The sequence below is a fragment of the Abramis brama genome, assembly GCF_963993115.1.
Source record: "Abramis brama genome assembly, chromosome: 21".
NCBI classification, from domain to species: Eukaryota; Metazoa; Chordata; class Actinopteri; order Cypriniformes; family Leuciscidae; genus Abramis; species Abramis brama.
In genome coordinates this window covers 3,457,053-3,484,693 of record NC_139983.1, presented here as the reverse complement: position 1 = coordinate 3,484,693, position 27,641 = coordinate 3,457,053, and the positions used below count along the sequence as shown (strand labels likewise).

Below are 27,641 nucleotides of genomic sequence, written 5' to 3'. Positions count from 1 at the left end.
TGGATCTTCCATCAGGACAACGATCCAAAACAAACATCAAAATCAACACAAAAATTTGTTGCGGAGCACAAAATGAAGCTTCTGCCATGAGCGTCCCAGTTCCCAGACCTGATGAGTGGGCTGAACTGAAGAGAAGAAGCACAAACATGGATCTGGGAATCTGAAGGATCTGGAGAGATTCTGTATGAAGGAATGATCGGTGATCTCTTGTCAGGTGTTCTCCAAACTCATCAGGCATTATAGGAGAAGACTCAGAGCTGGTATCTTGTCAAAAGGAGATTGCAAAAAGTATTTAATAAAAGGGTGCCAATAATTGTGGCCAACGTGTTTTGGAGAAAAACATTTATTTCATAATGTGATTTCCCCCCCCACATTCAATTCTTTTACTTATCGCTGGCGCCACGACCAGGTGCTTAAGGCAGTTGCTGAGAGCATAGCCAAAGCCATTAACACCATCAAGGGCCACCACAATGCAAGGAGCATCAAGTTTCTTAGAGCTGGAGAGAAAGCCCTTCCACAACCCAGAGCAAAGTCTGGCCTCCTCACTACTGCCACTGATTGGCAACTGGAAGTGGATATTGGAAAACAGCTAAAGATCCCAAACAGAATAATATCCACAAGGCTTCGTCCAGACATGATTATATTCTCAGATTCTACCAAGCAGTTGATCTTGTTGGAGCTCACTGTGCCTTGGGAAGAGCGCATGGACGAGGCCAATGAGAGAAAGCGTGCCAAGTACCAGGAGCTAGTTGAAGAGTGTAGAAGGCAGGGCTGGCAAACCCGTTGTGAGCCTCTGGAGGTGGGCTGCAGAGGATTTGCAGGGCGATCACTCTGCAATGTGTTTAAAACCCTAGGCATCACAGGGGAAGCTAAAAGAAAGGCGGTCAGATCCGCAACTGAAGCTGCAGAGAAAGCCACACGTTGGCTGTGGATTAAGAGGGCAGAACCGTGGGCAATTGCTGCTGGGACACAGGCCGGGGTCTGATCAACTCCGGTCGGGTCGCCTGGGCGAGGGTGTCTGATGTTGAAAGACCCGAAACACCCAATGACCCCAGGTTACATCACTGAGGATGTGTCCCAGTGCATCTGCATGATGTATGCTTTACATTTTACTTAAATGAAAGGTTAGAATTTTGCACATTTTTTGAATGAAAGATCAAAAGGATAAACGATACAGATTTATTTTTTACAGCCAGTTTTGATCATATTTACCAGGGGTGCCATTTATTGTGGAGGGCACTGTAAGTCCAAATCAATGCAGTTTCAAAAGTCTTTGAAGTGTTTAAACGGGCTGCACGCGATCACAGCTGAAGAAGAGGTTGTTATCTAGGAAATTTTCATTTTGGGGTGAACTAATCCTTTAAATGAGCCACCTAAAAACAATTAAAGGGATATTTCACTCAAAAATGGTTCAAGTTGTTCCAAACCTGTATGAGTTTCTTTCTTCTGCTGAACACAAAAGAAGATGTGTTGAAAAATGTTGGTAACCAGACAGTTGACCGTACCCATTGACTTCCAGCAGGAAAAAAAAAAGACAAAGTCAATGGGTACAGTCAACTGTCTGGTTACCAACATTTTTCAACACATCTTCTTTTGTGTTCAGCAGAAGAAAGAAACTCATACAGGTTTGGAACAACTTGAACCATTAAGTGTATTTAGAAGTGCTTTAGAATAGCTTACAGGTAATGCACTAATGTAAACTGAGCCATGTTTTTATACCCTTTCACCAATGTAAAGGGAACCAATCACCTACAGATTCGAACAACTACACATTCATACTAGACATATGACTGAACAAATGGATAGTCTCACAAACATAAGAACACATGAAACATCAAACTAAAACAGAGACATTCTTTCAAACACATATGCACATTCAAACATTACTGCGAGTTCACTGTAGTCTCCTGAAAAGACTTTGAACTTTGGGTGACATCTTGTGCTGATCGAGCTGCAAGAGAACTTTCTGGAATACCTCGAATGTAAAGCGAAGTGGTTTTGGATAAGCCAGATTGATGATGTATATCATCCCGAGAAGCAAGGCACAAGCTGATGTGAACGAAGGCAGTTCATTCAAAACTTTAACACCCTCGATGACGACACCTATGTCAGCCGGTGGTTAGTGATGTTCTCCACCCTCCTTCCGAATAACATACACCGCCATGGTGAGCTGCTCCATCTCACCCTCGCAATCCTCTTGCTGGTTCTCCTAAAGTAGTGAATATATATTATTTTTTTTACATTTTTCGTTCATAACTACAAAACACAAATTTGTACTTTCTGAAAAATAAAATAAAAATAGAATATGCGGACTTTCAACTCACAAGGCACTCCTTGATAAGATCTTGAGGATTTTCCCCAAGGAAAACGATTAGGGCCTTCAGGACACACTCTCTTTTCACGTGAATGTTTTCAGTCTGTGATAAAGCAATTGATAAAAAAATTATTTTTCTTATTTAAAAAATTCAGAGTAATCTGTAATAGAGAATCAGATTTCGCCAAGGATAGCAAAGGACAAGAAAATATAAACATTTACAAAACAATAAAAGTTTGTATTAAATGACTGGCCAAAGTATATATATATCACAGAAGTATACAAAAGTTCATTATTCAGATTCAAACGCTGATGTCTGTTACCGTTCAAAATAGAAGAAATCACCTTTTAAAAAGTAACTGTGGTTCAAATAACAACTATATTGCATTGACTAAAGTGGTTCAGCACAGAGCTTCCGGATTCCACGTCATGCCGGCTCATTATTGGCCAGCTCCTGTGTCAGCATCATACATATGCGTTGTGCTGCTCACGTGTACAGCGTCTGCCAATACTGAGCCAGCATTCTGGCGTGGAATCCGGAAGCTCTGCACTGAGTTTACTACATGAACAGCATAGGAGACCAACAGGAGAGAAAAGAAACTGTTGAACAAAGTCATTATTTTTGTTTTGTTTTTGCGCACAAAAAGTATTCTCGTCACTTCATAACATTAAGGTTGAACCACTCTTTCTGGGCCTTGAAAAGTGCAATGATGTTGCTGCCTATGTGTGGTTCAGATTCCGATATTTAAATTTTTGTTCTAAAGATGAACAAAGGTCTTACGGGTTTGAAACAACATGAGGGTGAGTAAATAAATTAAAGAAATACAATTTTGGGTGAACTAACCCTGTAAAGGATTAGTTCACTTCAGAATAAAAATTTCCTGATAATTTACTCACCCCCATGTCATCCAAGATATTCATGTCTTTCTTTCTTCAGTCGAAAAGAAATGATGGTTTTTGAGGAAAACGTTCCAGGATTTTTCTCCATATAGTGACTTCAACGGTTACCAACAGGTTGAAGGTCCAAATTGCAGTTTCAGTGGAGCTTCAAAGGGCTCGACACGATCCTAGACGAGGAATAAGGGTCTTATCTAGTGAAACAATTGGTAATTTTCTACAAATATATATAAAAAACTTTTTAACCACAAAGGCTCGTCTTGCACTAGCTCTGCGATGCGCATCTACGACTTCAAGCAATACGTTATCACACTGGAAAGGTCATGCGGAAGTACCGATCCAGTGTTTACATAGCGAAAGTGCAAAGACTAACTCAAACGCCCTTTCACAAAAAAGGTAAAACAACGATGTCAGGTGATTTTGAAGCTGGAGGAGAACATTTTATTTTTCGCCCTACCGCTGGGTCGATACTTCCACCTACGTGTCACGACTCACGAGTGACCTTTCCAAAGTGATTGCATAAATGCGCATCGCAGCTAGTGCAAGACGAGCCTTTGTGGTTAAAAAGTATATACATTTCTTTCTTTTTTTTTTTAAAGACAGATCGTTTCACTAGATAAGACCCTTATTCCTCGACTGGGATCGTGTCAAGCCCTTTGAAGCTGCTCTGAAACTGCAATTTGGACCTTCAACCTGTTGAGCTCCAGTGAAGTCCACCATATGGAGAAAAATCCTGGAATGTTTTCCTAAAAAAACTGAATTTCTTTTTAACTGAAGTAACAAAGACGAAAGACAAATTCGATGACATGGGGGTGAGTAAATTATCAAGAAATTAATTCTAAAGTGTAGTAATCCTTATTAGTCATTAGTTGCATTTATAATTTAGTCTGAAAATAAAACATGCATCAACAAATCATTTATTAGCTTTACACCCTAATATATTTAATCATTCTTGATTAAAGGGACAAAGTAGTTCATTTACAGGCCATCCAAGATGTTTGTAGGTGACTTTTTCTTCAATATAGCAGTTTTTTAGCTGAAACCGTAGTCCTCTGTGATTCATATAATGCAAGTCAATGGCTACAGTCACTTTGAGAGTCAAAAATAATAATTCTTGCATAGACCGATCGTTTCGCTTCATAAAACCTCAATGAATTGTCAGGACCCACAGGTATTAATTTTGTTTTGCCTCTGGTTTACTTTTTTTTTTTACTCTTTTTGACTTGCATTAAATGAATCACAATGGACCACAGTTTCAGGTAAAAAAAAAAAAAAAACTTCTTTACGGTTCTACTGAAGAAAAAAAGTCACCTACATCTTGGAGAGTAAATTAACAGCATTTGTTTGTTTTATGAGTGAACTATCACTTTTAAATTGTCCATTTTGATTGGGTGGTGATGACAATTTCAAATTTCTATGCTATAAAACAAGTATTTAACAATTAAATGTTACTGTTAAACATACTGTGACTAAAATAAGATTGTGTAGTTGATATTAATGTAAAACACAGACGTACCTGATCCAAAATGTGAAAAATTGCAGCAGTCTTCTCACGGGTTGCTCCTCCTTTGGAACGTATTACTCCGATTAGTTCACTCATGTATACATCTAACTGTGCAAAGAACGTGTCTTCCAGTGGAACCACCGTAAGTCTATGGAACTCTGCACTGATCTGAAATCAGAAAAAAACAAAACAAAAAAAAAAACAGTCAAACTGCACATGCAAAATTGTATTATATCAACTCAAATAATGTATTTAGCCAGTAAAACTAGACCTTTAACTTCTTTTTTCAATACCTCGTAATGTCTGAAAAGCGCAGGCCACCTCGCCCTGAAATCCCTGACACTGAGCTCCTGGTTCACTACCTCCTGCCATCTGTAAGCAAACGTAAATATTTTATAACACAAACTCCTTTCAATGCAAGTCTGACACAAGAAAAACTGACACAAACACTGTTTAAATTTGGTATTTTCATATTAAATCAGCTAGTACTTGTGCACCTTTTACATGCACAATACTGTATGTCACGTCAAATACCGTAATCATTTTGAGCTTCAAAATTGGTTTACACTGTATGTACTAACAAAAGAGATATTTTTCTGAAAACCAAATAAGGCACATGCATTCAGAATGTCATAAGGGTGAGTTAATGCAAATTCTTAATGAGGATAAAATGCAAGTCAATAACATTAGATGTAATTTACTCAAACATATCCAACATTAGTAATTAATATTCTCTATTATAGAATAAATTACTTAAAATAATAAAAATTACTTACCATGTAACGTTATAGCAAAGTGTCCTCCTTAAATATTAAAAAAGCTTTCGGTTCTAAGGGGAGTAAAATTTTGTAAGTTAGTATTTAAGTGGTAGAAAATGGTTTGCTACAGGTCAAGTAATTAATTAATTGTGAAAATACTAACGTTACTATTTCTACAAAAAGAAATCATAATTTTCTACTAAAGAAAACCCGGACATTTTTTCCTGGATGAAGCTAGCACAGCGAACTATAGGCAAATGAAGCTAGCGTTAAGCACAATGAGTGCGTCTCAATCCGCTCCCTAGTTCAGTAATTTAGTCAGGGCACTGATCAGGGAATCAGTCAATGGGCTGACTCCCTGATCAGTGCCCTGATTGCTTAACTAGGGAGCTGATTGAGACGCACCCAATGACTTTCATCATCATCATATTTCTGGGCGAAAAAATTTGACGATGAATAAATCAGAGCTAGCAAACGTTTTCAAAGACAAATAAAAGAACAGACAAACGTTACTTTAAAAGCATACTCAATATTTTACTGCAGAAAATCAAATTCAAGCATTTTATCCCACTCCCTGAGCACTTCCCGCCCAAAGCATTTCCAATATCTCGCGCGGCACAGACGGTTAAGGAGGCATCAATTTAAAAAAATAATTTTATACACACACTACCAAGATCCAAACTGAACACATTTTTATAAAATAAACGAGTAAATGCAACATATTGTATACATAGAACATGTTCAGTAACGCTATATCGCAAACGTACGTTCAAAAATTCGGTTAATTACGATTTCGTTAGTATTCATGTTCACAAACAACATTAATTAACTCATAAACAACTAAAACACACGTCCAAAAGTTGCATTTTCGAGTATATTAATTAAAATAAACTTCCAACCTACCTTTTTCATCCGAGTCCGGAGAGAAAAAGAAAATGGCAGATGTCGATAACGATAACGATGTTATAGTTAATTAAAAAAAACAAATCCACTATTAACTGCCATTTGTCCAGTTCTCAGCACGAAAATGAAGAAAAACAACAGCGGAAAGCCTCCGGCGCAAAAAAGTCTCCCATTTGAAAGCTGTGTGAAGACGAGTGGACACGAGTGGAAGAATTTAGCACGCAGTTGCAACAGCACAGCTCCATGCTAGCTTCTATTGCTAAATCGGTGCAGTCCAATGCAGAAGAGCTAAAAGAGTGTAAAACGAAAATAAAACACCTGGAAAATAAAGTGGAGACACTGACTAAAGAAAATGAAGACATGAGGGGTCGGGTATTGAACAATGACAGATACAAAAGATGGTGGTGGTGCCTGCGCATCAAAGGGAAACAAGTAATAAAAACTCAGTGAGTGTTTTAGCGCAATTTTCTCATGTCATGGGATCACAACACTCAAAATTAAATTTTTGAAGCATAAAGGAAAGATTTTTGATCAATTCTTTTTTTCTAATATTATTGTAAATTTTAGAAGCTATCGATTGCAATTAGTTTCAACTCGATAGCTATTATGGTTGCCGAGAAATTTGCAAAAAACGGATTTTTTTCTGGACTTTCCAGGAAATCCAAAATCTTTTCCTGGATTTTTTTTGTGCGTTCCCGAGATTAGACCTTCCTTAACATAATGCCGAAAACCCGAAGTCTCTAGGTGGTCTGGTTGAGGAGTAGATAGAAGTACAAGATTGGTGCGCACAGACAGAAATCATGAGTTAACAATCGCAATTTTGTCCGGTGGAAAATTGCACTAAAAAGAAATGGCCAATGAAAACATAAGAGCGGAGGTGGTGGAGCTTCTTCGCAGGATTGCACCGGACCTGGCGGTAAAGATGGATGAAGCGGTCGACGTTGTCCACAGAGTGGGAAGAATGATGGACAACCGGCAACGACAAATAATCATTTTATTTGTGAGGCGAGCAGTGAGAGATGACATCTGGAGGCGAACAAAAACTTCTCCAATCTGCAAAGAAGAGGGGATTCGCTTTACTGAAGATCTGACTCAAGAGGACTGGCGTTCCAGACAGGCTCTCTGGCCCAAAATCGACCAGGCTAGAAAGGAAGGAAAGGCTGCAGGCTTCAGGGGCCCGTTTGGATTCATCGAAGGCAAGCGTATTATGGAGGACACTTAAGTTAGGGGCTGAAACTAGAGCTTGAAATGAATACATAGTGGATCAGTTCGGGTGATGGGACTTCTACCTCAACGTTTTTACTCCACCTCCCTACATTTTTTTCACAAAAAGTTCATTTGTTCATGTGTTCTGTATTTCAGTTAAATACTGACTTTTCTTTTATTTCCTTTAATACAAGGGGGCTTAAAGACTCAGTTAAGCGAAAAGCTGTCTTTTTGTTTTGCAAAGGGCAACAAGCACATTGCACCTTTCTTCAAGAGACTCACTCTGATATATCTGATGTTAAGTTTTGGTCACAACAATGGGGAGATAAAATTCTCTTCAGTCATGGGACAAATCGGTCGGCTGGAGTTGCCATATGTTTCAACAGATGCCCTTGTAAGACTCTGGGTGAAAAAGCAGACAAGGAGGGACACTGGGTAGCCTGTGTTTCGGAAATTGATGCTAATCTTGTTATTCTGATTAACATATATGGGTATAACAAAGATAACAAAAATAGAAATCTGTTACATCAGATATCAGAAGTTATCATAGAACTAAAAGCAAAATTCCCCACAGATCATATTATTGTTGGAGGGGATTTCAATTTAACTCCTGATGAGTGGATGGATAGATGGCCTTCCGAGTTATTGAGTGAACATAGAAACCCAATTTTGGAAGCTTTTGCTAATAATAACCAATTGATAGATATCTGGAGAAGTTTACATAGTGGGGTGAAACAGTTTACCTGGCATAAACCTAATGGTCAAAACAAATCACGAATTGATTATTGGCTGATATCAAACTCAATATCAGATCATGTCACAGAAACAGAAATTGCTAACTGTCCTTTAAGTGATCATTGTATTATTAACCTGAAAATCGGAAACAGTAATAAAAATAACAAACCAAAAGATTATTGGAAATTTAACTCTCAGTTACTAAAAAACTCAGAGTTTTGTCATTCCATTAAAAAAATATTTTTGCTATAAAAAATGACAATACACTAGACACATCTATACTAAAATGGGAATTTCTGAAATGTAGTATTAGAAAGCATTCAATAACTTTTGGTAAAAAAGTGAATAAAGAAAAGAGAGCTCAAGAAGCAACAGTGGTTAAAGAACTCATGACACTTTATAGTAAATCAGATTGGAGTGAAGAGGACAAAGAAAAAATAAGTAATTTGCAATCCAAATTGGATAGAATGTATATAGATAAAGCTAAAGGTGCATATATTAGATCCAGGGCCCGGTGGATTGAAGAAGGAGAAAAGAATACTGCATACTTCTGCAAATTAGAAAAACGCAGACAAGAATATAATTCGATTTGTAGTCTAACAGTTGATGGAGAGGAATGTACAGAACCCAAACGCATTGAAAAAGAAGTTTTCAAATTTTATAGGAATCTTTATAAATCTTCCTACTCAGAACAAGATGATCTTTTTTTGATAAAATGAACAACTTGATTCCTGTTATTGATGGAAATTTTAAAGAAGTTTGTGATGAGGAACTAAGAATTGTAGAATTTGACTATGCTATAAAAAAAAATGGCATCTGATCGTTCGCCAGGACCAGACGGTATTACAACTAACTTCTATAAACACTTTTGGGAAGACTTAAAACACCTATTGTTTCAGGCTATAAATAAATGTATTAATCAAAAAGAACTGATGCAAACTATGAAACAAGGAATAATAAAATTGATTCCAAAACCTGGAAAAGATAAGAAAATATTAAGCAATTTAAGACCTATTACACTGTTGAATACAGACTACAAGATTCTAACAACAGTTTTGGCAGCAAGATTAAAGACGGGTATATCTAAATTAATCAGCCCAACACAATCTGGTTTTCTTAAAGGAAGATCCATCCATAATAACATCCGCCTGGTCCTGGTTTTATCTTTTTTTGGGATTTCCATAAAGCATTCGATTCAGTGGAACATTTATTTATTGTTAACACACTGAGACACTTTGGCTTTGGAAATAAGTTTCTTGATATGATCACTATGTTACATACAGATATTAATAGCTGTGTTTCCCTCTCAGAAGGTACATGTCCTAGATTTAAGGTTGAACGAGGAATAAGACAGGGCTGTAGTATTTCTCCTCTTTTATTCATTGCAGTGACTGAACTACTAGTAATTGCGGTTAAAAATTTGAATATTAAAGGTTTAGAGATAAACAACCACAAGTTACTCATAAGTCAGCTCGCTGGCGATACAACTCTGTTTTTACAAAATAAGGAACAAATACCAGTGGCTGTAAAAGTGATAGAGCGGTTTTCACAAGCATCGGGCCTATATCTGAATCTGAGTAAATGTGAACTGATGAGCATTCATAACTGCTCTGAATCCTCACTATATAATATACCAGTCAAATGACATTAGATATCTAGGTATTTGGATTACCAAATCATCAGATACAAGTGAAAAAAAAGAATATCCAAGATAATATTGATAAATGTGGAAAAACACTAAACAGTTGGCTACAAAGAGATTTAACATTATTTGGAAGAACGATGTTGACCAAGATTGAATCTATTTCCAGACTGATATATCCATCCTACTCTCTTGCTATTTCTCCAAAGTTAATTAAAGAAATTAATAGAATCAATTTTAATTTTATTTGGAAAAATAAACATCACTACATTAGAAAAGGGGATCTGTTGAAAAATTATGAGGAAGGTGGCATAAAGGCAATCGACTTTGAAATTATGAATGGAATATTGAAAATTAAATGGCTCCCAATCTATTTTGAGGAACGGCGAAGAGATATGGTTCTCCTTACCGGCATATATCTTTGATAAAGTGGGAGGTATTACATTTTTAATAACATGTGACTTTGAAATATCTAAATTGCCTATAAAACTTTCAACTTTTCATCAACAGGTTTTGTTACAGTGGAAACTGATGTTTAAACATAACTTCAGTCCCCACAATGTTCCATTATGGAACAACAGAGTTATATTGTGTAGAAGGAAATCTATGTTTCTGAAAGACTGGTGGGAAAAACAAATATGGTCAATTGTTCATATATTGGATGAAAATGGTAATATTCTTGAATTGGAGGAATTTAATTCTAAATATAATATTAACTGCTCAATTGTGGATTACAACAAAGTAACACAGAACATTCCAAAGGTCCTTATTCAAGCAATAAAGAATAATTTTTTGAACATTGCATCACCAAGACTACACAAAATTAAAATGATGTCGATTATGTGGACCTGGTAGATACAAAATGTAATAATAAATTCCTTAAGCAAACTCTTGTTAACATTTTGTACCCGGGTAGAACAAGAAGCACTCTCTTCTTTCTTGGTTATAACAAATCTGAAATATCTTCAATTAGAACAAAATTCCTAAAATATCCAATTCCCCTAAATTTAAGGAAGTACATTTTAAAACAATAAATAATATATATCCCTCTAATGAATTTGTAAAGAAAAGATTCCATTTTGAGGTAGACAATTGTCATATCTGCAATATTAATGTTGAAACAACTGAACACCTGTTTTATGAATGTCAACTGGCTCAGAATTTATGGAAATCTCTTCACAACCTGTTGTCCTCCAGATCTATAAACATAGATTTCTTTTCATATCAAAACATTCAGATGGGTGTAATCCTACAAAATAAAAATGATGAATTTTCTATGATGATGAATAATCTAATTATAGCAACAAAATATTATATACATAAATGTCGATTTGCTAAGTCCTCCCCCACATGGTCTGCACTTAAAAATGAACTTTTGCTGTTCCAAAACTGTCTTATAAAGGTTGAGAATGCCCAGGCTAAAAAACTGCATAAATGTTTAATAACACTTCAGATGAGCTAAGTCCCTCTTATTTGGTTTGTTTTATGTTATTTATTTTGTTTTAGCTTATTTTTATTGTTTTGAGTTCTTTCAATCTAGTTTGTTCTCCCTTGTCATGTGAACAGTATAGAAAATGTCTTTTCAGATGATTTGCTGGAGGTGTGACTCTTAGTTTATAATTCAATAAGATTTATATTGTACATTTTGAGGATGTCATATTTTTTGTCAGACGTCTTTATTGTTTATTGTGATAAGAAAAAAAAACTCAATAAAGTTGTTGTAAAAAAAAAAAAAAAAAAAAAAAAAACTAACGGGACGTTCTGACATTTATAAAATCTGAATAAAACGAGTTTCTGAAACTAAAAAAAAAGAAAAGATATCAGGCTCGTGGTCATGACGTCAGAAAAAAACGTCTGACGCGGAGATCCCTTTAAAGGGAAATTATACTTTGGGTGAAAGCGAGATATTTGAGTGTCTGTGAATTTCTATGTGCTCAAGTTGAATGAATGTACAATAATCAATTATGATTAGGAAAGCAGAAATACTAAATAAATAGACTCAAATAGTTCTAGTAATCCAACTTAGACCCATGTTCACTTTTTACAGCGCCCCGAGAATAAGGAGGATAAGAGCCAATAAAATGAAGATGATCAGATGAAGATCACACACACACTTACAGTTCTTCATCTACAGCAGAAATCTCAACACATCTCATTGATTTATTGTTAAATTTCCCAAAGTATCAGTTTCTCCTGATGGACACAAATGTCTGAATCCCATATTTAATGTTTGTAGTTGATGCCGTTAAACACTGATGATAAAACGAGTGTGAAACTAATAACAGCACTGACAGTGATCAGAGGAAAATGTGTTTGATCAACAGGACGAGTGTCATAATTCATAATAATCTGTGTTGGGTTCACTGTCGATCATTATATGAAGATCAGAATAAAAGCATCTGTTGATTGTGTCTCATCAGCTCCTGTGATTCTGGATCCAAACACTGCAGATCCACGTCTCGTCCTGTCTGATGATCTGACCAGTGTGGGATGGAAAAATCAACCTCTTCCTGATAATCCAGAGAGATTTAACTATTCCTGTGTTCTGGGTTCAGAGGGTTTTAACTCAGGAACACACTGCTGGGATGTGGAGGTTAAAGAGAGTGAACACTGGACTCTTGGAGTAACTACAGCAATCCAGAGGAAGGGAGGTGATTTATTCAACACTGATATCTGGTGTGTGACGTACAGATGGACTCCAGGTTCTTGTTTTCCTGTTAAACAGAAGCTTGATCGTGTGAGAGTGAATCTGGACTATAACAGAGGAACGGTGTCGTTCTCTGATCCTGTAACTAACACACATCTACACACATTCACAACCACCTTCACTCACACACTCTTTCCAATCTTCAGGTGTCATCCCTCTCTGAGGATCTTACCGGTCAATATTCAGTAAACGTCACTCCTGTAGATCTGGATCTTCCTGCTTTCATCATGTCTCCAATATTTACTCCATATCTCATGAGTAAGAGTGCTGTTGATCTGAATATCAGTACGCTGGCTGTGATTGGGCCGTGATGATCACATGACTGATATCCAGCACTACAGCAACACACACACTCTCATGTTGCTTTAACAGATCAATAAACAACAGTGAAGTTTGTCACTTTGCTCATTTTCACATTATTATATTAGTCTAATTCTACACATGGACAGTTTCAATGAAATTGTAAATAATTGTTTATTTCAGTTTAAATGATCATTTGCTCACTTCAGTCCATGGATGTAAAGGATTTCTCAACTGATTTCAGTGGTTTATGATCTACGTGGAGTACGATAAAGGTTCTGTCTGAAATTATTAAGAATCTCGCTGGTTAAGAGCTTGAAACTCTTTAAATGGTTAATTATTAATTAGGAATTGTGAAAACTCAAGCGTGTCAAGCAAAGTTTTTGCTTGTTTTTCTGGGTTATTAATTGTAGAGACGTCCCTAATGTAATATCATTTAATGTACATGAAATATGCATAATGTATTTCATTGTGGAAATGTCTTTTTCTGTCTTAAACACCGTCATATGAGCTTTTTCTCTTGTTCCTTTATCTTTCTGTCTTCAGTCACGTCATAGGATGGATGTCACAGGGCAATTTTAAATGAATGTGAAGATAATTTGCATCTCAAAACCTTATTTATCTTAAGGCTCTTTTCATTTATATCATTTATTTCTATATATAGTTTTCCTCCTAACCTTATGCTTGCAGTTTAACACAAGTGTTTGTTTTATTATTCATACATAAACAAATGTATTTATAGAAATTTTATAATATAGTGAAAAATAAATAAAATTGTCTCTTCTTTAATTGGAGTCTAAAAAATGAAACTTTAGACTTTATTGTCGTTTTTAGTACAACGAAATTCTGTCTAGTGAATCTCAGTAAAAGACCTAAACAAAAACAAAACTTAATAAACAATAAACAGCAACAATTACAGCAAAATAAAGTGCAGTTATGTCACTAGCTGAAGTGTGTGTGTGTGTGTGTGTGTGTGTGTGTGTGTGTGTGTGTGTGTGTAACAGGAGTAATGGAGGTCACAGCTCTCAGAAAGAAGCAGTTTCTTAGTCTGTGTTTTTTTCATAGCCGTGTACACTTAATTAATTATCTATAAGCCTTTCACAGATTTTTAGATGATTGACAGGTCAGTTCACGTGACAGGATGATTGACAGAGAGCAACCGTTAAGTGTAACCGTTAATTATGACGTGATAGTTTGTCCCAAAGCTTGTCTACTTTTTGCTACATGGGATGAATTTAGACTCAAAACAATTAATAAATGCATGCTCAGTTATCCATGAACTTGATAAATGTTAGAGATAAATGTTAGTATGTTTTACTATCCACAAACAAATGCCTTTCAACTTGCGTGTGTAAAATTCAGAATTAAATAAATGTGCAGCAATTCTTTATGCTTTAATAAGGTAGGCCTTTACAGTGGCGGTTCTGGGGGGGGCGGGGGGGCCACTGCCCCCGTGTCAACAAGCTTGGCCCCCCCTCTGGCCCCCCTAAATTTGGAATCGTAAAATCACACCAAACAACTGCGCATTTATTCAGTTGCGGCGCCTTCATCTAGGCTACACTGCAGCACGACGTATATTCACATCAAATGTTAACGCAGAGGAACGGGACACTGCAGTTCACAAAAATTCATTATTATGACCGCCGCTAGCGTAGCTAGCGAAAGCGGTCATATAGGGATTGTCAAAGTTTTTTTTTTTTTTTTTCATCTTACTGAATTTTCCGTCAACGATACCAGGGACAGCGAAACACCGGGGAACATGAAAGTTCGTGGGCATGTAGCCCCACTAGACTTTTACGGAAAAATTTCGTTTGGTCCCCGGGGGCCACTCCCCCCCACCCCACCCCCCCCCCCCCCCCCCCCCGCGCTGGGCCCCCCCAAACCCAAAAAATGCCGTTTTTCCTAAATAACTACCTGAACCGTGGCACCGAGGATGAAGACATTTTTATGGTATGTTGGTCTTAAGGGCCCACATCAACCTAGCCCATAATCACTCATTTGTGATTTGCACCCCTCCCATAAAAAATGAAAATGCAATATTATTCTGCTTTAATCGCCCCTATCTTCAGTGGAGATGTTCAGAACTGCACCATATTTCATGTGTATGATTAACTTGACATCCTCTGGGGGTATGCTAAGTTTCGTAGAATTTCATCCATGGGGGGGTATAAAATAAATTCATTTATGTGCACATTTAGTGACTGTACACTCATCGGCCTGTAGATGGTGCTGTTGAGCGAAGGGTTGCTGGTTTAGGATGATCAAGGGGCAACATTCTCATCTGAAAAATGAAGCCTACCCGGAAGTGCGAAAAACTGCAATACATCGAAAATCCGCTAGGGGAAGGTCCCAAAAGGGAGCAAATGTCCATAGCCCCCATGTTAAAATGTCCGTTTTCACAGCATAAATTCATGTTTTTACAGGTTGGTCCCATGGATTTTTATTGTATTTTTCGATAGGTTCCGAGTGCCTGACAACCATGAGGGCTGTGAATTTTTTTCTAACTCGTTAGTTTAGATCGTATTTAGATATAAAATGTAGGACAATAAGGGCGTGGTTAACTTTGATTGACAGCTTGATTGACAGCTGACAAGGCAGCGCCACGGAGCATGACAACATAAGAAGCGCCATTTTTTAATACAGTTGACATATAATACTACTATTTCTGTATCATGAAATTTAGTTTTAAGAGTTTTTCAGGCGAGAATGTAGTTGTTTAAAGCTCAAATCTGTGGTTTATTTATAAAGATTTATGAAAATTGTATCCAGTTGTGAGATCCAGCGATGACCGGGCGCTCAGCGCGATGTACCCCGCCTGGAACAGCCTTTGCTCGGTTAGACGTTCTGAGGTGCCGCGGTCTCTGGCGTCTCTATAGTCTTGTGTATATCTAACGGGCGATCTTTGGTCTCGTAACGTAAATCTATAATTTGTTCCCTGGGCAATCGTTTTGGCTGAGTAAGTTTCATAAATTTATAAGCTATTTAACTGTACCGTTGTATGGTTAGACTAGATCGAGCGCTGACTTTTTATGTTTGACTGAATTGTTTGCTTTGTTTGTATAGCTTCTTGTAACTTTACCTTTTACTTTTATATTGATAAAACTGAAATATATCAAAAAGAGACTGGGTTGAGTTTTGTCATTTTAATACAACGAATATGATCTAATGTTGTTTACTGCAAAATCTGTTGTTTAGTACGCACATATTGCCTGGACCATATTAACATTTTTAATATTTTTATATTATATTTAAAACGAAAAGAGGCAGGTTTGTGTTTTATATTTCGTTTTGTTATAAAAAGGCAAACGTTATGTGCAGTGAATAACATTTGTGTGGCTATAATGTTTAAGATTTCTTTAAATGGAAACGAAAAGAGTTAGTTTGGTGTTTTACATAGATGGTGTTGGTGTTTTATAACATATTTCGTTGCCTAAAATATATACAGAGATAAGCAGAGCGAGTTGAGTGACGCGCGCTGCGTCAGAAGGTGGGCGGGGTTAGGATTTCCCAAGATTTTCCAAGATGGCGCCGCCCATACCCCCCATAAACGGCTTCAAACCCGTTCTTCAGAAAGTCTATGGGTGACGTCACAGACGCTTTGTCCATATTTTTTACAGTCTATGAGGATGATACTGTCACACACACACATGCAGGAATACAAACAAACGCAAGCATGCACACACACTGACATCCACACGCACAGACACACACACATACAAATCCACATGCACAGACACACACACACGCACACACATGTACGCACGCATACATACACGCACACACACTCACAGATATGGCGTTAACACGTCTTTAAGCTTGGTTAGGAAAGAAATGACTCAAAGCGAGCGCCATAAAAGCGAGCGCCATAACAGACACACACACACACACACAGAGACACACACATACACAAACACACACACATACACACACACAGACAGACATGCACATACTACTACTTTTTTAAGGTATATACATAAACACGCAATACAGCCAAATTGCTCCACGTCATTTATTTTTGTGGAAAGCCAGTGCAGGCCTGAGCTGCGGTCATATTTTGTACCGCCATGCGGTACAAAATACATTGTTTCATGTGCTTTAAAGCCTTGCCGGTTAAACATGTCATTCGCTGCTGATGCGCTGTTCAAACTTGCGCTTTACTGAGCGCGTAAGCTACACTCGACGCGCACATGCACTAAAAGCCTGTTACTGGACTAAGTTATCTTTTGAGTCTTATATTGCGCTAATACTGTCAAATACAGACATTGTTTACATAAACAAAGTTGGTTATGTCTAAAGTGAAAGCAAACAGAGAAAATTAATTAAAATCTGCTTGTCATATGCGTGTATATTAGACGTGTCGCGTGCAGTTCTTAAAGAGACAGTAGCCCTAATAATAAACATGCTGCCGCTTGTCCTTAAAGAGATAGTTCACCCAAAACCAAACAGTTGCTGGTCCCCATTGACTTCCATACATAGTAGGAAAAAATATATACTATGGAAGTCACAGGGGTACATCAACTGTTGTAGTTACTCACATTCTTTCAAATAACGTTTATTTTCAACAGAAGAAAGAAACTTTAAAACAACTTAAGAGAGTAAATTATGACTTTTTTGGGGGATAATTATCCCTTTAATGTTAATAAAACAACAAAATACACAGAGGAAATCATTCACTGCTCTTGACTGAGAACTTTAAGTCTGTTGTGTTTTATTTTCATATTTGTTCATTTAATTACTTTCTCATACTGTTAAATAGCCTACACCTATAGCTGAAAAAATAAAGCAGTTTATTTCATTTGTATATTAAGTTGTGTATGTGTAATATGTATCTCTGTTCTTAATTTTTAATAACAAAGAAAATAATGACAAAGATTTTTATCTTCGCCACTTTGGCCTAAATGTCTGCCATTCTTTTTTATTTTATATTTTGTTACCTATAAGGCTTTGTTTTTAAAATAGGGAAATTAGTTTGGCTGTAATGCTCAGTCACTTGCAAAATAGTAAAACCAACATGAAAAAAGAATTGTGATAAAATCGTGATTTTCCTGAAAAAAAAAAAAAATCGTGATATGATATTATTGCCATATCGCCCACCCCAGGTGTAAAAAAGTGCCTAGATGTGCTTAGATGCTAAAAATGTGTTATTATTGATCATTATATCACACTACAATTAAACATAATGAAACATTCATTTGAATTGAAATTGTTTTATTAGCTTAGCTAATATAATTTATTAGCTTTTTCTAGAGATTGCAGTCATACATGACATGGTGAAAAATGACTTGAAATAATACTGAAAATAGGTTAAGATGAATGTTAAAGGTGTGCCCCCTAAAAGCACAAGTGGCCCCTGCCTGGCCCCCCCAGTACTGTGGTCTAGAACCGCCACTGCTATAGTCCCCCTGAGTTTGGTCTTTTAATGCAGTCTTAATACATTATTGTTAAGTGTTTTCTTTATAAACATTTGATGTGAAATGTGGCGCGTTTTGAATTCATATTTTTCTGCTTGTCTGTACAATATACGTTTTATTTATTAAGCTGTGTACTCAATTTGGTTGCTTGAATATCACTTTCTTAATCCACATTAAGCGTCTTCCCATACACAAAAGAAATATATTTGTAATATATTGTCAGGATATATTTTGGAATATATATTGAAATATATTATATTTATATATTTGAAATTGGCCCAATAAATATATTTCATACTTATATTTCATATATTTTTGTTATATTTCAGAATATATTTCAATGTATTTTTTTCTGTATGGGTCCCCAAAAGTGTCAAAAATATATGTGGCATATATTCCAAATACACTGAAATATATTCTGAAATATAACAAAAATATATGAAATATAAGTATGAAATATATTTATTGGGCCAATTTCAAATATTTGCATATATTCCAAAATATATCAAATATATTTCTTCTGCAGTGTATGGGTTAAACGGGGAAGAACGCTCGATTATGGTATCTTACTTGTTGCATGCACAAATTCTGACCAACATTAATACAAGATCGAGGTTTTATATTTACAACTATTTCTCTATTTGTACAAAATGTTCACACAAGTTGTAAAGAATTAGTTTAAATGTAGTAACGTGAATTTGTCAAATAGATGGGTAGTGCATGTTGTGTTGTTAACCAGTTCTTCATTGTTGTCGTAATACCGTTGTAAAGGGATGCTTGTGCGCATGCTCCTGAGTGTGCCGGATTCTGTGACTGTTAAGAAAGTAAACAAGGAAAAGTTACGTTCTGTCAAAGCACTGTGTGTGTGTGTATTTTCCTGGACATAACATTTGGCGACGAGGATGGCTTGATCTTTGCCTCCACCTGAGCCATTTCTGCCCCACGCTGGTGAACCTGTCGTGCCGTGGGAGCGCTGGTATGTGTCATTTCAGACGTACCTGGTTGCCGCGGGCTTGGATGATGTCTTGGATGAGAGAAAACGCGCGCTTCTCCTCCATTGTCTCGGAGTAGAGGGATTACGGATCTATCAGTCACTCGGCACCGCAGATACATACTCTGCCGCTGTTGCGCGATTAAAGGGACATTTTCAAAAGACTCATAGCGTGCTGCTAAAACGCTTAAACTTCAGACAAAGATGCCAACGATCGGGTGAGTCAGCCAGCCAGTTTATTGCTGATTTAAGAAGTCTCGCTGAGCCGTGCAAATTCGGTGATCTCCGTGATGAATTAATTAGAGACCAACTTATTGAAAAAACAAGCAGTGCACGAGTCAGAGAGAGACTGTTAATGGAGGATGACAAACTTACACTGGATAAGGCTCTCACTCTAGCACTCCAAATTGAAGAAGCTACTCAGTGTGCAGCTAAAACAGCAGAGAATAATGCAGTTAAAACTGATGTTACCACTGTACTCGCAAATGCAGTCACCGATGACGGGCTCCAGCCTGCAGGTGCAATCATCCAGCAAACGCAGCCTCAATCAAGTCAACAAAGACGGAGGTGTGGCAACTGTGGCTCCATTCGTCATGCCAACAGGTCACCAGACTGCCCAGCTATCGGCCAAAAGTGTAGGCATTGCGGTAAGCTCAACCATTTTGCCAGGTGGTGCAGATCAAAGTCCAGCTCAGGCTCACTTCCCACATCTCAGCCCTCACCAGCAGTAATTCACACAGTTGGCCCTCACTCAGTCACTTTCTCAACATGTGGTGTACAGCTGAAAGACTGTTGCATTCCACTGCTTCTTGACACAGGAGCTAAAGTGTCATTGCTTAATATGGCCACCTACAAGAAATTTTTCTCTGAAGTGGAGTTACAACCATCACATCTGAAACTCTGTGGTTATGGTCAAGCCAGCATTGTAGTGACTGGATTAATTAAGCTGCCGGTACAATACGGAAAGAAACGTCTGGTAGAGTTCCCGTTCTACGTCACACAGCACGGTGCTAATATTCTGGGTCTTGACCTGTTCACTAGTCTTGGGTTTTCTCTGCATGACAACAGCGGAGTGACTATCCTTCAGGTGGACTCGCCATGGCACACACAGTTTCCCAATCTATTCAGTGGTTTAGGCTGCCTTTCTGCTTTCGCTCACAAACCCTTGCTTAACCCGGATGTACCATCCGTCATCCAGCCACTACGAAGAGTGCCTCTCGCCATGCGTGACCAGGTCACCACTGAACTGCAGGGGATGCTAACAGCAGACCTCATTGAGCCCATCGATGCCTCCCCTTGGGTTTCAAATCTTGTGATTGTGAAGAAGCGGTCAGGGGGCATACGTCTCTGCATTGACCTTCGGGGCCCTAATAAGGCAGTGGTGCCGGACAGATACCCGCTGCCGACAATTGAGGAACTCACAACACTTTTCCATGGCTCCTCAGTGTTTACAAAGCTGGACCTTAAGCAAGGTTACATGCAGATACCCCTGCACAAAGACAGTAGAAATCTGACTGCATTCGTGACTCACATGGGGGTGTTCCGTTTCATGAGAATTCCTTTTGGCCTTAGTTCAGCACCTAGCTGCTTTCAGAAAATCATGGCCACTGTCCTAGCAGGGCTCCCGGGTACGGCCGTGTACTTAGATGATATTGTTGTACATGGAAAGGATGAGGCCGCTCACAATGAACGCCTGAGACAGGTGTTCACAGCTCTGTCTAGACACAATCTGACGCTGAACACAGAAAAATGTGTGTTCGCAGCCCCAGCAATAGACTTTGTTGGCCTTCGGGTGTCCAGCTCGGGTATTACACCGCTGCAGTCCAATGTAGAGGCTATTCTCAACCTTCCTGTGCCAGCCTCAGCTGGAAAGCTTGCATCCTTTCTGGGCATGACTGCTTACTATCTCAGATTCTTACCTCAGTATTCAGCAATCACTGCACCCCTGCGACAGCTGCTCAAACAAGACACCCCCTGGGCATGGACAGCAGAGTGCGAACGTGCTGTTCAGCAGCTCAAGCACCTCCTCACGTCACCACCAACACTAGCTCATTTTGATCTCTCCAGTCCTACCCTGGTGACATGTGACGCATCAGCGGTGGCAGTCGGAGCAGTCCTGTCACAGATGCATGGCGGAATTGAAAGGCCTATTGCTTTTGCTTCGCGGGCTCTGAGTATGGCGGAACAGAAGTACTCAGTGGGAGAGAGAGAGGCACTGGTGTGCATTTGGGCATGTGAACGCTGGCACATGTACTTATATGGACGATCCTTTACTCTCAGAACAGACCACCAGGCCCTTACTGCCCTCATGTCCTCTACGGGAACTGGCCACAAGCTACTCAGGCTCCACCGATGGGCTGACAGGTTGAATCAGTACAATTACCAGCTGCAGTTCACCCCTGGAAAAGACAACGTGGTTGCAGATTTACTGTCACGTTCAGCTGTGGAGTCAACCACCACAGCCAGGCAGCCGGAGGCAGACATTTAGAGTGACCTTGTGCAGTTAGTATATGAGCCCTTACAGACCTCAGTGTCTCTTGAGGAACTTCAGCGGGAGTCTGCAGCAGACCCACTCTTCATTACTCTCAGCACCTACATTCGGTCAGGATGGCCAGCTCAGGTGAGCTCTGACCTGATCCCCTACTCACGAGTTAAGACAGAACTGACATGTTGGGGTGAGTCATGCATTGCAAGGGGGCACCGGGCAGTCATTCCTCCGCCCCTTAGGGAGCGGGTTCTGTCAATGGCGCACGAGGGTCATGTGGGGATAGTTAAACTGAAACAGAGATGTAGAGACTTGGTCTGGTGGCCAGGGATTGATAGAGAGCTAGAAGCTCTTGTACGCGACTGCACACCTTGTCTGCTTAGTGGCAAAAAGGAACTCCAGCCCCGCCACCCTTGCAGCCTGTCGACTGGCCCGTGAAGCCATGGGAGCATCTACAGATGGACATCTGTGGGGAGCTTGTCTCTGTTCCTCACCATCAGCGGTTCCTAGTCGTGGTGTATGACCTCCACTCAAAGTGGCCTGAGGTTGTGCCTATGGGCTCAGTTACAGCCTCCGCATTGGTCGATTTCCTGGAGCAGCTCTTTTCCCGTTGGGGCATTCCGCGGGCTATTACCACAGACAATGGGCCACAGTTTACTTCCAGTGAGTTTTCATCCTACCTGTCGGCCAAGGGAATAGCCCACATGTATACTGCCTATTACCACCCCCAAGCTAATGGTGGTGTGGAAAGGTTTAACCAAAGTCTGAAGAATGGTATACGCGCACACCTTGCCCAAGGTTTTGCATTTAAAGCTTCTCTCTCCCAGACACTCTTGCATTATCGCGCCACTCAGCATGCCACTACGGGAGTTTCCCCTGCCAGTCTCATGCTTGGCAGGGAATTAGAATTACCTTTGACCAGGCTCTGCCCACCTCATCAGCTCCCAGGGAACTTTTCGGCCCGGGCACGGGTTCATCAACGTCAGCGCAACATGAGAGCCAGATATGACCGCAAGCATCGTGCCAGGCCCACCGAGATACGAGCCCGAAGGCCACACCATAGCAATAAACTGGGCTCTTTTCTGTCCGAGCCCATCCAGGTCAAACGGCAGTTAGGGCCAGTCACTTTTGAGCTTGCTAATGGGTCACGCTGGCATGCAAGTTGTCTTTGAAGAGTGCCAACGCCTTCCGCTAGGGATGAAAGCCGAAACCGTTCTGTGGTCATGGACTACATTCTGCCTCCACTGAATCTGAATCCTGAGGAAGTCATCAGGCAGGAAGTGGGAACTGATCACGGTCAAAGCTCTCAATCTGCTGATGCCCCTGTGTCAACTCGTCCTGTGAGGGTGAGGGCACGTCCTGCGCACTTCCAGGACTTTGAAGCTACATTTCATACTTAAGCTTGGTGGGAGGGGGGAAAATGTTGTGTTGTTAACCAGTTCTTCATTGTTGTCGTAATACTGTTGTAAAGGGATGCTTGTGCGCATGCTCCTGAGTGTGCCGGATTCTGTGACTGTTGAGAAAGTAAACAAGGAAAAGTTACGTTCTGTCAAAGCACTGTGTGTGTGTGTATTTTCCTGGACATAACAGTGCACACATTAATAATCAGCACCAGGCCTATTCAGTTGTAGTTGTTTGTGTGTGGTTTGTGAAATGCTTGAAAACCGCGAAAAGAAAGTCTCAAAATCCAAATGAATTAAATGAGATTGACTCAGAAAAGAAGTCAATGAATGAACGCGTGTCGCCTGATCCACGAATGCACATCTTCTGTGTTATATGCGCAAATTATGATACACTAACACAAAAGAAAACATTTGTATTCACAAAAATTAATCTATTTGTACAAAATACTGCACATTCATTTAATTCTGAACTTTGCACACGCAAGTTGAAAGGCGTTTGTTTGTGGATAGTAAAACATACATCGAGTTTATCATTTATCAGGTTTACGCATAATTGTGCATGCATGTGTTAATCATTTTGAGACTAAATTTGTCCCATACAAAAGTGTATTTTTCTTCACAAAAAGAGTTCATACTTTTAAGGTGTAGTATCAGTAGCCGAGCTGAGACGCAGCATTTATCTTCGTCACGTTGGGAGCGGTTCAGGATTTATCTTCGTCACGTCGGAAGCGGATCAAGAATGGTCATAAATGGTTTTATGATGTATTTGCTCATTTTTATCTTTGTAAATAAAAATAAAAAAAACATAGTGTTTAATTTCTGCACCTAATGGAATTGAAAAATTATAATTTCCAGACAGGTTTTCCAAGCATTTCTGTCCCCTGCCTAAAAACCAATGACAGTTTGTGTCTTGACCAGCCTTACCTGTTGAGAAGCAAATGTTTGATGCATGTGAAAAACTATAACAAATGCATCACAAAGGTGATAATGCTGTTTAACAAACCCTGTTAATAATGTGTGTGTCTTTATACTGGCACAGCACTTAAACTAAAAGCAAAAACAAGAGCAGCACATGCAGTTATTTATTCAGGTCTGTTCAAAATAGAAATTCAAAACAAAAGAAATACAAAAAGTGTATCATAATTGCAGGTGCATTTTGATTAAACTATTGAAGGCGTAAATGGTGCATCTTCAAATGCCATGCTGGAGAATATTCACACGAACAAAATATTCATCTGACCAAAAATATATATATTTTTTCATATGGACATCTGTGGGGAGCTTGTCTCTGTTCCTCACCATCAGCGGTTCCTAGTCGTGGTGTATGACCTCCACTCAAAGTGGCCTGAGGTTGTGCCTATGGGCTCAGTTACAGCCTCCGCATTGGTCGATTTCCTGGAGCAGCTCTTTTCCCGTTGGGGCATTCCGCGGGCTATTACCACAGACAATGGGCCACAGTTTACTTCCAGTGAGTTTTCATCCTACCTGTCGGCCAAGGGAATAGCCCACATGTATACTGCCTATTACCACCCCCAAGCTAATGGTGGTGTGGAAAGGTTTAACCAAAGTCTGAAGAATGGTATACGCGCACACCTTGCCCAAGGTTTTGCATTTAAAGCTTCTCTCTCCCAGACACTCTTGCATTATCGCGCCACTCAGCATGCCACTACGGGAGTTTCCCCTGCCAGTCTCATGCTTGGCAGGGAATTAGAATTACCTTTGACCAGGCTCTGCCCACCTCATCAGCTCCCAGGGAACTTTTCGGCCCGGGCACGGGTTCATCAACGTCAGCGCAACATGAGAGCCAGATATGACCGCAAGCATCGTGCCAGGCCCACCGAGATACGAGCCCGAAGGCCACACCGTAGCAATAAACTGGGCTCTTTTCTGTCCGAGCCCATCCAGGTCAAACGGCAGTTAGGGCCAGTCACTTTTGAGCTTGCTAATGGGTCACGCTGGCATGCAAGTTGTCTTTGAAGAGTGCCAACGCCTTCCGCTAGGGATGAAAGCCGAAACCGTTCTGTGGTCATGGACTACATTCTGCCTCCACTGAATCTGAATCCTGAGGAAGTCATCAGGCAGGAAGTGGGAACTGATCACGGTCAAAGCTCTCAATCTGCTGATGCCCCTGTGTCAACTCGTCCTGTGAGGGTGAGGGCACGTCCTGCGCACTTCCAGGACTTTGAAGCTACATTTCATACTTAAGCTTGGTGGGAGGGGGGAAAATGTTGTGTTGTTAACCAGTTCTTCATTGTTGTCGTAATACTGTTGTAAAGGGATGCTTGTGCGCATGCTCCTGAGTGTGCCGGATTCTGTGACTGTTGAGAAAGTAAACAAGGAAAAGTTACGTTCTGTCAAAGCACTGTGTGTGTGTGTATTTTCCTGGACATAACAGTGCACACATTAATAATCAGCACCAGGCCTATTCAGTTGTAGTTGTTTGTGTGTGGTTTGTGAAATGCTTGAAAACCGCGAAAAGAAAGTCTCAAAATCCAAATGAATTAAATGAGATTGACTCAGAAAAGAAGTCAATGAATGAACGCGTGTCGCCTGATCCACGAATGCACATCTTCTGTGTTATATGCGCAAATTATGATACACTAACACAAAAGAAAACATTTGTATTCACAAAAATTAATCTATTTGTACAAAATACTGCACATTCATTTAATTCTGAACTTTGCACACGCAAGTTGAAAGGCGTTTGTTTGTGGATAGTAAAACATACATCGAGTTTATCATTTATCAGGTTTACGCATAATTGTGCATGCATGTGTTAATCATTTTGAGACTAAATTTGTCCCATACAAAAGTGTATTTTTCTTCACAAAAAGAGTTCATACTTTTAAGGTGTAGTATCAGTAGCCGAGCTGAGACGCAGCATTTATCTTCGTCACGTTGGGAGCGGTTCAGGATTTATCTTCGTCACGTCGGAAGCGGATCAAGAATGGTCATAAATGGTTTTATGATGTATTTGCTCATTTTTATCTTTGTAAATAAAAATAAAAAAAACATAGTGTTTAATTTCTGCACCTAATGGAATTGAAAAATTATAATTTCCAGACAGGTTTTCCAAGCATTTCTGTCCCCTGCCTAAAAACCAATGAGAGTTTGTGTCTTGACCAGCCTTACCTGTTGAGAAGCAAATGTTTGATGCATGTGAAAAACTATAACAAATGCATCACAAAGGTGATAATGCTGTTTAACAAACCCTGTTAATAATGTGTGTGTCTTTATACTGGCACAGCACTTAAACTAAAAGCAAAAACAAGAGCAGCACATGCAGTTATTTATTCAGGTCTGTTCAAAATAGAAATTCAAAACAAAAGAAATACAAAAAGTGTATCATAATTGCAGGTGCATTTTGATTAAACTATTGAAGGCGTAAATGGTGCATCTTCAAATGCCATGCTGGAGAATATTCACACGAACAAAATATTCATCTGACCAAAAATATATATATTTTTTCCATTCACAATCCAATTATAAGGCAATTAAAGACAAACGATCCTTACACTAGACGACATCAGTCGTGTGACGTCATCAATCATGTGACGTCATCAGTCGTGTGACGTCATCAGTCATGTGACAGTCAACAAACAGAGCCTGAAGCTCCAAACAATAATCCCATCAAATAACAGTCAAAAAATATATACAGTTTATTGAACTTTTAGACAAAATATTTAAAAAAGAAGTTTGCATGTGTTTTTTGTTGAGTATCATATTTGATACATCAGGCTTTTATGGCTCGTATAGTCACATAAAGTGAGAATATGAAGGAAAAACAGATCAGTTTTATTCACAGGCCCAAACTGAGCAAAAATATGCAATTTGCTGCAGATGCTGATATTAATATGAACAAAAAGATGAAATTCTGATGCTTGTGATCAATGACATCTTTATAACAGTATAGCAGATTCTTACTGAAAATGCATATAAATATCAATATCTGCCAATAATGTCTTAGTAAGCTGATATTTAAATGCTTAGTTTCATTCAAATCTCTGTAGTTTTAAATCATATAATGCAATGCAACACAATGATGATTGAGAGATGAACAAATAACCCTTCCTCAAAAGCCTGATGATCATATTTGATACTCATGATTATGATAATAACTGATGTATGATAATCAAGTAAAGCGAAGCTGCTTCAGTCCAGCTGAAATATTACTAACAATATCAAAGTTATTCTTGCGTTTCCTTGATAAATCAGGGCAGATTTGACACATATACTGTACTGTTATAAAGATCTCATTGATCACAAGCATCAGAATTTCATCTTTTTGTTCATATTAATATCAGCATCTGCAACAAATTGCATATTTTTGTTCAGTTTGGGCCTGTGAATAAAACTGAGCTGTTTTTCCTTCATAAGACTCGTGA

General features: G+C 39.0%; 2 protein-coding genes across 4 annotated transcripts in view; one reads left to right on the top strand and one right to left on the bottom strand.

The window, feature by feature from the left end:
• The window catches only part of LOC311072364 (E3 ubiquitin-protein ligase TRIM39-like), a 34,658-nt gene extending 20,905 nt beyond the window's left edge, over positions 1–13,753 (top strand). The window contains exon 6 of the mRNA XM_084097331.1: positions 12,380–13,753. Within this exon, the coding sequence (XP_083953457.1) occupies positions 12,380–12,855 (476 nt within the window). The 3' untranslated portion in view covers positions 12,856–13,753. The remainder of the gene's footprint in view (positions 1–12,379) is intronic.
• On the bottom strand, positions 1,658–12,386 carry LOC311072368 (uncharacterized protein). 3 transcript variants are annotated; one of them, XR_014604005.1, is made up of 5 exons: positions 5,492–5,793; positions 5,009–5,087; positions 4,728–4,883; positions 2,325–2,417; positions 1,658–2,209 (listed from the first exon to the last, which is right to left on the bottom strand). XR_014604005.1 is itself a non-coding variant. In XM_084097335.1 (5 exons), the coding sequence occupies exons 1-5, from the start codon at positions 5,492–5,494 to the stop codon at positions 2,120–2,122; spliced, it is 315 nt and encodes a 104-aa protein (XP_083953461.1). In that variant the 5' UTR covers positions 5,495–12,386; the 3' UTR covers positions 1,658–2,119. The 3 variants fall into 3 exon arrangements, 2 of the variants coding, with proteins under 2 accessions (XP_083953461.1, XP_083953462.1); XM_084097335.1 differs by having other exon boundaries at positions 4,728–4,777; positions 5,492–12,386; XM_084097336.1 differs by lacking the exon at positions 5,492–5,793 and having other exon boundaries at positions 4,728–4,777; positions 5,009–5,481.
• Positions 13,754–27,641: the final 13,888 nt, after the last annotated feature.

Bases quoted from the DNA above. Each gene is read 5' to 3' on its own strand.
- LOC311072368 (XM_084097335.1), bottom strand. The intron at 4,778-5,008 runs GTATTGAAAAAA...TACGTTCCAAAG, and splicing joins CGCTTTTCAGACATTACGAG to GAGGAGCAACCCGTGAGAAG. The intron at 2,210-2,324 runs GTGAGTTGAAAG...TCACTACTTTAG, and splicing joins ATCTTATCAAGGAGTGCCTT to GAGAACCAGCAAGAGGATTG.